Here is a 12,500-nt window from a genome sequence, read left to right on the forward strand (position 1 = left end):
CCTCAGTTTATATGTTATGGAATATTTTTTCCTACTATAGTGTAATAGATCATTTTGTTTTTATTTTTAATCACCTGCAGAATGAGAGTACATGATGTCATTTATGAGAAGGATACTTTTAAAAATTTCATCAGAAATTGCTGATCTCAGTTTGCCTAATTAACAGAAGAGCCTGATTGTGATTTTTTTTATTTTTTTTTTTACCTTATTTGTTTATTTATTTGTTTTATCAAAATCAATTATTGGAGCTTCACTTTCACAAAAACTTGGCTAACTTGCCAATTATACAACACATAGTTGAAATTTTTGTTTTTTGTTTTATTTCTGTACCTGATTTTTTCAAAAACGATGAAATTTGTAGGACTCACTGTTTTTTTTTTTTTCTCATCATTAGAGTGTATGATATTTATTTCTGCATTTATTTGATATTTACTTTTTGTCAAGACATATTTTCTTCTTTTGGTTATCATGAATTAGAATAACTGTATACATAACCATATACATAACCATATACATAACCATATACATAATTGCTAAGATTTTTCTTATTAACCATTGGCTCACATAATACAGCATGACACCTACTCTCACTATGATTTTTAAGAGATTATTTTTTACTTTGATTTGTTGATATGGGATTTCATCACATTTACTCCTTTTTGAGAACGTCAAAAATCTTAGTGTTAAATGGAGTTTCAGAAAATTACATAGTTTTAAATTATTTGTGAATGATGTTAATTTTGTAACTTTTCTTTCTTTATATATTTCTAATAAAACTTGCCTATGTTTTTAGAATTTAGAAATATTATAAAGAGTTTTCTTAGAGTAATACTTTTTAAATATTTCTCCCTTGGTTGTAGATGAATTAAAAAGAAAATAGTACATACACATTTTTTTTTTCATCTTTCACGAAAAAATATCTTCATATCTTGCACTTTAAGACTCGATAGAAAAATGGGTGGAAATTTCCATTTCCGCTCTATAGTGACTGTCGAGCCCTGTCGTGTGCATGGTATTGTGGCCAGCATGGATATCACTTCGCTGCTAGAACTATTAATATCTACACAAATTCTGCAGTAATAACATGACCAGGGAAAGTGACATAGTACATGAACCCCCTCCCTCTCCCCCCCACATGCCCATTTCCTCCATGCCCCTCCCCTCCCTACTCTGTTCCCCCCTTTGTCCCCCATTGCCCCTCCCTCAACATCTGCTCCCCACCCCCTCTTTCACCAGAGCCAGGTTACCATTTATTGATTTGTATTCTGTGTTACTCACTTTAGGAGTGTCCCCCTTGGCTCAAGGTACAGATATTATTGTCTAGGCATTGTAAGTAACTAACTGCTCTTGTCTCTGTACCCCGACACTCCTCTCTACCTGTAGTAGACACTTTGCGTTGGAGTCAGGACCTGTGTTTTATTGTTATTTTTATTATTATGATTATTATCAGTTTTATTGTTATTATTATGTGATATTACTTGTATTATTATTTCATTGTTATTTTATTGTTGTGATTATTATTTTTATGATTATTATTATCATTATTATTATTATTATTATTATTATTATTATTATTATTATTATTATTATTGTTTTTATTATTGTTTTTATTATTGTTATTATTTCTTTTGTTTTTCATTATGTGTTTTGATATTGTAATTCAATGGTAATCTATTTATGCTGGGTACATGCACCATCCACTTTGATTTTGTTTATGATTATCATTTTTTATGCAGAATGTTTCAGAAGCACTTACTTAGCCACCAAGGAGACAGTCACTAGGCTAACATGACCTCGGTGATTTACTCCATTCCCTGAATATTTGAAGAAAATAGAAGTTTTCTATACCATAACTATTATTATGATTATGATAACATCAGGAACAATGATGATAGTAATAGTAAGAAGGGTAAAATTGTTCCTCTGAAATATTAGGAATATGGGAAATAAGAGAAGTAAGATAGACCTAATAATTGACTTCTTTGTGAACAAGTGCTTAGGAAGTAATCTGTGTAAAAGATTATTAATGATAACTGAAAACCTCCATGGATAGTGTTGTAAAAATGCACACCCAGTATCACTGAGAGAATCTTGATTTTATTTTTGTTTTTTCTTGCGAAATTTGCATTGTATAGAAATGGACCAAGCTTCCTTTTTCTTGTTTATTTAGTTATGTTTTTAGTACAGGTTCTTTTCCAGTTAATGATTTTTTTTATTTTTTTATTTATTTATTAAGCCTTCATGCTATTATTTATATTATTGTGGTAATTATTGTTGTTTTTGTTATTGTTATTATGGTTATTATTGTTGTTAATATTATTATTATTATTATTATTATTATTATTATTATTGTTGTTGTTATTCTTATTATTGATCTTTTTTGTTATTATTATTATTATTGTCATTATTATTATTGTCATAATATATTGTTGATTAGTATATTTATTTTTCATTATTTTTTTATTTTATTATTATCTTTTTTATTGATGTTGTAATTGTTATTATTGTTATATTATTATTGTTATTGTTATTGTTATTATTATTATTATTATTATTGTTATTATTATTATTATTATTATTATTATAATTTTTTTTTTTTTTTTCTTTTTGTTACTATTATTACTATTATAGTTGTTAATTTTGTTATTAGTATTATCATTATTGTCCTTAGTACCATTATTATTATTATTATCGTTCTTAGTACCCTTATGATTATTTTCCGTTTTTTTTGTGCCCCGTAAATTCCCTGGGACGAATATAGGCAGAGGTTGATGTAAGTACACCTTTTCCCACAGTTCCCTATGGGTGTTCTGGTATTTTATTTGAGAGATATATTTTTTTCTTTTCTTTTTTCTTTTTTTTTCTTTCCTTTTTTCTCTTTGGTATTTCCTAGATGTTTGACATGAGCCAGCTCTTGCTCCTCCTCAATGTGTTCTCTCCCCTTACCTCCCTCTTGTCGGATTATTTTTTTCTTCTTTTTTTGGTGCCTTACGCAGATGTGACGTTAAGGATCCATCTAATTGAACAAGCAAATGGAAAAAGAAATTCACGGACTTATCAGAGGATGTTTGTTGATGAGTCACCCCTCCCCCTGTTTTACTTATTACTGTCTTTATTAGAATGATCACTCTTACTGTTACTGTTATTATGGTTGTTATCATTGCTGTTATTGTTATTATTATCATCATTGTCATCATCATCATCTATCATCATCATCATCAGTCATCATCATCATCAGTCATCATCATCAATCAATCAATCAATCAATCAATCAATCAATCATCATCATCAATCATCATCATCATCATCATCATCATCATCATTATTATTAATCATCATCATCATCATCATCATCAATCATCATCAATCATCATCAATCATCATCATCATCAATCATCATCATCATCAATCCTCCTCCTCCTCATCAATCATCATCATCATCAATCCTCCTCCTCATCATCAATCATCATTATCATCACTATTATTATTCTCATCATTAGTATTATGAACTACCAATGCTCCATCAAATAGAAGGGGAAATACAGAATGTTTTTGCAAGTTTATTATTATTCATTATTTATTATTTATTTATTTGTCTTTTCCCATCAAGAAGTATTTAAGAGAAGGATACCCTGTGTTAGGAATAGGCTTCCTTTCAATAACAGGTTTTGTATAAAAAAAGTTCATTGAGTCTGTACATTAGTCTTGCTTCTATACATTCTTTTCATTATTTTTCCTTTTATTATTTTTGTTATTGTTGCACTTTTTATTATTTTTTACGAGGGGGAGGGGTTCATACCTTTGTGTTTTATCTCTTTTTCATTGTTCAACGAAATGTATATTGTTTCAGTTAAGACGGTATTGTCTATCAGATGCATGGCCTCCAAAGATGGCGAAAAGGGAGCAAGGAAAGTAACTTGCTGGGAAGGAGAGGAAAGAAGAGGCTTGTCTTGCAGTGGTTGTGCATTTGGAGAAAGAGAAAAAAAAAAAACAATAGTACTTCTTTGCCTGTATGTTATTATTTTTTTAAATATGATTTTATTTTATATCTTTTATTATTTGATTATTTTTCCTCCCCATACCCAGCTCCTGCAAATGATTTTCAGTGTCATGGAAGGGAGTTTGCAAAGAAAAAAAAAAAAAAAAAAAAAAAAATATATATATATATATATTTGGCAGTCATGCCTGAACTATGAGTATTGATTTCCCCCCTAATTTTTCATCTTTGTTATAATCAGCATTTATTTTTCTTTACTTAAAACCCCTTATGAGAAAATGACATATAGGAAAGTATGTGCTATTCTTTTTTTTTGTGGGATTATGGTGAATGGTGCAGTAGTAGAAGTGCTTTTGAGTAGACCCAGGGTGAAGGGGCTTAATTGCTGCCTAAAGCCTGACTGCTGCACATACCTAAATGAAGGAGACCTACAAAAAAGGGCGAGAGATATTAAAACAGAGGAGAATGTTTTGGAAAGTGAAATAAAATAATAATGATGATGGTGTAGAGGTGGAATATTCAGAGAGAGTTGAATGAGGGAAGGGGGTTAAAATCGAAGTGAAGTAGTTGAGGAGAGGTAAATCATTCAAAGATAGTTTTTAAAAAAAGAGAAGGGAGAAAAAGTATTAGGAAATGCCAAAACAATGTTGAAATACTATTCTCTTAAAAAGAATAGGATATTTCCTGTTTTCCTTTTTTGAAAGTTGAACAGATGAATGTCACTCTGAAATGAAGTTTTAGTTAATGACAATACTTTCAATTTCTTTATGATTGTAGAATTTTGTTAAAACTTCAGATAACAGTGCTTCTGTGTTGTTTTGCTACAGCCTGAAAGAGCAATGAAATGCTGTATTATTACTAACACCAATTGATAAAGAAAACTTGCTGGCACACAGCAGGAAGGATCTTTGTGTCTGTAGTTTGACTAACTGTACAATATGCATTACATTATAATCATAGCATAATTACAATACAGTTGGCCCTCTGTATCTACAGGATTTTTGTTAGTATGTACATATACGCAGCACTTACTTTTATATACTTGAATTCTCTAGGTTATTCATAATACCTAATACAATGGAATTGCTAAGCTAATAGGTATTATGCTGTATTACTTGAAAAAAAAAAAATAAATAAATAAAAATAGAAAGTTAGTCTTGATTGCATAAACACATCAAATTTCATTTAATGCTCTGCAAGAGAAAAACAAGTAAATGTAATTATAAATAGAGAAGATATAAATTCATTCTTGAACAGTGCTCAGAGAACAAGTGTTGGAGAGGGACTGTCAAATGGCAAGAGGCTACTGTAGGGTATGCTTACACATTATTTCATTCACCTGGATTCAGCATACTGCTCGGCACGTGGCAGATTTAAATGTTACAGCTTGGAACTTCAGATTTTTTTTTTTTTTTTTTTTTTTTTCTTTTTTTTGTTCTTTCTTTCTTTAATTTTTCTTTTTCTTCCAATAATTTTTATTCATTATTAGTTGAATCCATGGATACGGAGGGCCGACTGACTGATGATTACATTTTTATGGAGATCATTCATATAAGAATTGGGACCAACATTGCAATATGAATATCTCTGTTTTCTTTTCTTTCAACTTAAAGAATATGTGTACTGCTAGTAATGCCATTTAAGAAACAGTTTATTGTGACATGCTGTTTATAATGTAGAAATGAGATGTTTTCTGCAACTAATTTGGCATGTCTATTTTCTTTCGTGTATTTTTAATCAAAATACTTGCAACAGCACTGAATATATATCTATATATACATATTTAATTTGCCTCTATTATCAGTGATTATTAAAGAAGTGTAGATATATTCATTGATACTATAATATCTTTGCTAAAATAAGTTGTATGTTTTAGGTGCAGTAAACAGTAACAATACTCTTTTAATCAGTTAATTTCACCTGCCAATAATTTATGATATTCATGAAAGATGAGCTTCACTCTAAGCTTAATTAAATCGACTGTAGAATTATTTGTATCTGACTCTCAGTCAAGGCAAAGATGTTAAATCTCCTCCTGTAGTAATGTTACTTGAAAATTTTTAGTGTCTTTATAATGACCAGAATCATTTAGTGAATATGGGACTCTTATCATTGATATTTTCTCGTCAAGAATGGGTAGTCTCGGAAACTAGATCAAGAGTTGTGAGGAGGTGCGTTCTCAGTCATTTTAAAAATCTTTTCATTTGATATTATGACTTATTTGCTCATTTTTTATGATTCATTCACTTGTCCTTATTAACGGAGGAGGGAAGGAATGCCCTAGTGGATGGATGTAACTCTGTGTAGTTGCATGGTAGAGATCAATGGCATAGTTTTAGTGACACTTGCTGGCTTGTGCAGAGAGTATTTATTTTTTGTTTATGTTTTTTATTTTTCATTATTATTGTTTTTATTATTATTACTATGATTTAGTTGTTTTTTGGCCCTTGTTAAAATGCTATGTAATTGTAGATATTGCTCTCATTGACAGCCTTTAGAAGTATTTTGCTGCTGCATTATTTATTGTAGAAATGTGTTGTCCAATCTTCACCCAAAATTCACATTATTATTCTCATTTCAATAAGTTTAGTAGTTGTTGAAATTAATGAAGTAAACATCTCTTACCATTTTATGGAAAAGATCATAACCTACCAAGGGAAATAGTAATATTACAGTTAACAGGCAAATGATTATTAGTATATATAGTCCTCACATTCTACAATAGTATGAACTGTATTTGTTTTTTGCTGTTCACAGCTTTAATGTCTTCAGTGTTAAGAATTGAATTTAAGTAAATAAAATCCCGATAATTGTCTTCAGTTTTATTGTATTTGTTATAATTTCTTTTAAAAGTAAAAAAACTAATTCCTGTATCCTTCCTGTGCCTTTTTTCCTTTAGACATTTTGTTTTTTATTCTGTGGACTCCAAATTTCAGATTTTTAGAAAGAACTTCTAATGCTAGCATATATGTAAAACAATTGCACAAATCATAGTCAACCTCATATTGATTAAACCTGAAGTTTTTGCCACTATTACAGTAAGATAAATTGGACATTTTAGAATTATGATAATGATAGATTAAAATGATAACCCAGATTCTCTTTAGATGTATAAACATAGTGCAGGACACATTACCTACAACATTTGTCACGAAACTAGGTGGCTACCCAGATAATGAAGTTTCTCATCGACAACTTTGGGGTGAGCAACCTGTTCGGGAGGGCCAACTATGAGTATTATGCGCGCATCACAGGAAGAATACTCAAGGTAGAAGAGGACTGGATATTCGCGTTCAGATACCCACCAGACAGTTTGGTTCCACGTAAGTCTTGAGTCATTTTTCTTGTCTGTCTGTTAAAGGGATGTGTGAGAATGTTTCTATATTGATTTTGTTGGTGTGTGTTTTGTGTATGCAAATATTTCTTTCTTATTATAATTCTTTATCCAGTTCTTTTTTACTTGCCATTATTATAAAAATGTTTTTTTTTCTTCTTCTTCTTTTTCAACAACTATTAAAACTATGAGAATGTATATACTCTCACCTTATAAAGTCTTTTCCTTATTTTTCACGGAAGATACAATCTTCAAGTAAGTATCTCATTTGTTCTAACATACAGGTACCAAGCTAGTAAGGAATAATATTTTACAGAAAGGATAAAGATGGACAGGAGATTCTTTGAATGTCATGGGTGTAAAGGAAAGGAAAATGGTGAAGAAGTAAGGAGGAGAAGGTAGTTTGAGAAAGAGAAGAAGCAAGTACTGTGTTATAACTCCTAAAAGACAGGCTTAGTACAGAAAAGAATATTTCCAAGCCTAAAGATTAAGTTGTTTAGCATAGGATTTTTTTCTAATTTCACAGTTTAGGTTGTATATATACTGCAAGTTCAGACAGAGACTTCATCCAACTGCCCTTTTTGTGCATCTTAAATTCAGGACGAAAGGTAAGGCATTTTTTTCTCTCTTAATCTTTTTATTTTCTGATAATGTTAAGAACTCTACAGTGGTATATAATTATACTTGTAAGGGAGTGTATGGCTTTATATACCCTTTTTGTTCACACTAAAATCCAGTATGTATATATATTTTTTGCAGTATTTCATATGCATTTCTTTTGTATTATCTTGTTTTGTTGGCATTTTTGTCTTTAATCAAATGGTGACGGGGTTTCCACATGTGGAACCAAGCCATATACTGGGGATTGCATGGAGTTAGCTACTCAAGCAAAAATCAGAAGCTCGGTTTGCATATATCTTCCTTGCTCTATGCATATTTGACTGTGGCTGTGGAATTTGGTCCTACATTCCAAGCCAAATCCTGCATTTGGCTTGGAAACATTATGGCAAGAACGGTTGTGCACCATAGGTGATGGATTAAGAAATATGATTATATAGTTAGCCAATATGAACCCAGAGTAAGCTGAGGACATTGTGATATATCTGTGTGTGTGTGTGTCTGTCGGTCAGTCTGTCTGTCTGTCTGTCTGTCTCCGTCCTTTGTTATAAGATAATGTAAGTGGTATTGATATATTGATAAGGTAAAATACAGCCTACTAACTTGCTTCTGTATATTTTTCATTGCTGTTATTATTGCCTATTATTTTCAGGAATCTACAGTATGATAAAAAGAAGGCAAGATTGTCTTTCTTCATATGTATATATTTGTATATGCTGTTATTCTGTATAAAAACAAACATATTCATTAATCAAAAATGTGAGGTGACATGCTTCATTTACAAATGCGTACAGACTTTGAACTGGGCAAGTTGATGGTCCAAATAACCAACTGAAGACCAAGCATCTGTGTATCTGGCTGATTTTCATGCACTTCATTAACTAGACATATGCGTCAGAGACACCAAACTTGTGTTCCTGTGTGTGACTTGCTTGATTTGAATAGTGATGACAGTTGGATGATAAGGTTGTAGGGAATTTATCCTTTAACTCATTGCTGCTGGGAACATACAGTCTTCACTGTAGTTTTGTTTGTGAAATGTTTTTATACATAGATGGCTCCACAAGTGCTCAGCCATTTATTAGTCAGTGAGTAGACCCATGTGACCTCACCTGATGTCCCTCTTTCCTGTGTTTTAAGGAAAAAAGTTTTTCTTTATTATTAAAATAGATGCTGGTATTACTGTTATGGACTTCATGATTGTTATGTTTTTGACAATGCTAATGGCAATATAATAAAAAAAAATAGTGTTTTCAAAAATCAAGGAAGAGGGTAAATAAAGTGAGATAGGTAGGACTAATATTTGATTCCACTGTGACTAAGTACTTGTGGAACCATCTATTTGTAAACACAATTAATAAACTAAACTTGCAGTGAGTATGGCATGTACTTACATGCCACCCCAGCAGTAGTGGGTGAAGTAACATCTTTGTAATAATTCAGTTAGATGTCAAAGTAGATCATATTTCCAAAATAAGCATTCTTTGTATGGGATTTAAAGATTTAGCAAAAAATTAATGAATTTCAGTATCTGAGATGAGAGGGAAAGTTATCAGATATACTTTTAGTTTTATGTAAATTCAGTCATTAACAGTAATTTTTGTGGGGTTGTGTTATAGCAGTTGTTTCACAGAAAAAGCATGCGTATATGTTCACAAAAACTGGGATGTACCAACTGGCACAACCTACAAGCACATGCACAGATGTACATCCATATCAAACCCTACAATACACCCACACTTCAGTATGGACCTAAGGATGTATTATAAGGATTATAGAAATTCCAGGAGGGAGTCGCACATATTTTCTTTCCATAATGCTAAGCAAGGAATGTGAGAAGAGAATACTTTACTCAAGGCCAGAAGTACAAGGATTGTAGAGGAAAAAATTTAAAGCAAGCAAGCAAGTTCATTAGTGATTTCCCCCTTGCCAACACCATTTAATGATTTCTCTCCACGGTTCCTCTTCGTCAGGCCAGCGTTCTATTGAAGCAGAAAAAACCTGGCTTCAGTATGAGTCGGAGCGCTGGGGCCTCAAGTTCAACCTTGAAGGTAGCCAAAAAAAAATTAGTGAGCTAATCACGCTGTAGCTGTTTGTTGTATCAATCTGCTGTTGTGAGATGTGAAAGGGCTTTGTATGTACTACTGCTTATTACACTTGCCTTCCACAATTTGATCTTTGTGAAGACAGTTCTTAAGCTAAGAGAATTAAAGCTATGTAAAAGTAGCTGTTAGCCAGTCTGTTTTGTTCTATTTTATTTTTCTTTTGTTTTCTTTTTTCTCCTTCCTTTCTGTGTGTGTTTATTAGCTAAGATATAAGATATAGTAGAGTGGTTTGGTTTGGTTTATTTTTTTTGTTATACTTTTAGCTTACTAAAGTTTTCTTTGAGGCTGTAGCAGCTTAATAGGGTTTTGACCAGTCAGTCTAGCTTTGAAGCTAATGCAGGAATTCAGTACATAAAAAAAGGGCTATAGTATTTTAATGTATCCTGACTTGGAATATAAATAGATATATATTTTATTTATTTGTTTAACATTTTTTCTATTTATTTATTTTCTTTGTTTATTTATTTTGAGTGTTGTAGATTGGCTGTTCATATGCTTCATGCACAAGAATGTTGATTTTCTGTTAAGCGCTCTTTGGTTTCCAAAATTTTTCTGCCTTTGTTCTCATGGCTAAAAGCTATGGTGTTTATAACAGTATTTATCTTTTCATTGTAAGTTTTTGCACGTTGTTGGGAATAAGATGTTACAGATTGCATTAAACAAAAAGAAAGTGGATGCATGTCATGAGAACATGAAGTTATGTTAATGTATCACAAAAGAAACAGATGCAATGGTATATGTCTTGTGTCACAGACAATTGTTAATGTTGATACTGATATTTTGATGTGTAGGTTGATAAAATATAACAGAACAGTGGATGAGGATATGATGAAAAGCCTTGCTATAATTAGTGCTTTTTTGCATTATCTGTCTAGAAAATGAACAGAAAAGTCATAATAGCTAAGTTGTACAGCTTTAGCACCATTGTAAGAGAATGCAAATAGGAAGATCTTGATGTCCTGTGCTTTTTATTGAAGTTTGCTTGCTGAATGATAAGATAAGAGATAAGCAAATAAGTTTATTTGAAAAAGCATGTAAAAAAAGAGTGCTTTATGTGATAACCATTTTGGTATTCAGGAAAATCTCTGCATTTGTTCAACTCTTAGAGTACAAAGTGAAATATAATAGTTATAATTACATACTTTCTTGATGAATTACATCTATTGAAGGATAACTTATTTTGACCATTGTATTTATTTTGGCAGGTCAAAGTCTAAGCAGTAATGGTAAGAAAATTTTACACAGAGGAAGCAGATATCTATAAACTGTGTGCAAGGGTGATTGAGTGTCTTGATCATTTTATGAATTAGGAAAAAGTGGTTAGAAAAGAGAAGGTTCTCCAAGGTTTATGGAGGGCATATTATTTTTTTCTGTTTTTTGAATACCCTGAAAGATTAATGGTTTCAAAACTTTGTATTGCAAAGATTTACCATTTTCAGAATTTGTGTTGTCATGTCAGACTATAGTAATTAAAAGAAGTACTTTTATTCTTGATGATGTTCTTTTAAATTGGTGTCAGCTTCGTAAATAGGTTCTTTGTCCTTTATATGTTTATGTGTGAGAAGTTAAACAGACTCCATTCCATGTTTTAACGTACACAGAATCAGTAATCATGGTCTTAACTTTTTCCAGGCAAGAGAACAAAGGCATTGTGTTGATGCTTTTCAGAATTTCAAAGAATTACATGTTTTGTGAACTACCTTCAGTACTGTTAGTTATCATATCTGAGCTAATCTGGAGATATTGTTCTAGTGCTTGACACAAACATTTAGATGTATTTGAGCACAAATGATACTTAAAGTAGTAAGTAAATGATTCTTTGTTTACATAGCCTTTTCACTACCATACCTGATTTTCAGCGTTATCTGTATTGTAAATATGAGCACTTGTACATATGTGCACTGATATGCATGTATATATTCACAGATACACCTTTTCTTCAAGTAATGTGACAGTATTCTTTGGACAGTACAGAAATAAGGTTTTCATATTTCATCCACTTTTAGTAGACACTTCTCCATATATAAGTTTTGAGCACTGAAGATCTATAACTGAAGACTACACAGAAGGTAGAGAAATGGCTCAAATTTAAACCAAATGAACAGAAGTATACATATGATCGAGAGGTTTGGCTTGCAGTTGTTCTGTTGAAGTGAAAGTGGAATATTCATGTTTCAGTTAGGAACCTGATGAAGAGAAGGTTGTAGATTTTACACAGCATTGGTATTTAGAGAATATCTTTTATTTGTATATATTGAAAATTGAAATGGAAACAGTAGAGAAATGAGATGGAATGATGATTTTCCAGATGAATGTTGCTCCGAAGGTATGCATGCGTTTTTATTTGGTTACATATGCTGTTGCCTATGACAGTGTATATCATTCATGTGTAGTTTTACGTCGACATTTAACAGGATTGTAGATTCTTTTGATCACTAGCAATGTG

General features: G+C 31.4%; 1 protein-coding gene across 26 annotated transcripts in view; it reads left to right on the forward strand.

The window, feature by feature from the left end:
* RhoGAP71E (Rho GTPase activating protein at 71E) overlaps positions 1 to 12,500 on the forward strand; it is a 101,804-nt gene that overhangs the window by 73,765 nt on the left and 15,539 nt on the right. For 17 of the 26 annotated variants that reach the window (XM_070143228.1, XM_070143229.1, XM_070143217.1 and 14 more), the window contains 2 exons: positions 7,158 to 7,320; positions 9,923 to 10,000. In XM_070143228.1, the coding sequence (XP_069999329.1) occupies positions 7,158 to 7,320; positions 9,923 to 10,000 (241 nt within the window). The remainder of the gene's footprint in view (positions 1 to 7,157; positions 7,321 to 9,922; positions 10,001 to 12,500) is intronic. The other 9 variants (XM_070143231.1, XM_070143238.1, XM_070143233.1 and 6 more) reach the window with 1 other exon arrangement.

The sequence above is a fragment of the Penaeus vannamei genome, chromosome 30 (assembly GCF_042767895.1).
Source record: "Penaeus vannamei isolate JL-2024 chromosome 30, ASM4276789v1, whole genome shotgun sequence".
NCBI lineage: Eukaryota > Metazoa > Arthropoda > Malacostraca > Decapoda > Penaeidae > Penaeus > Penaeus vannamei.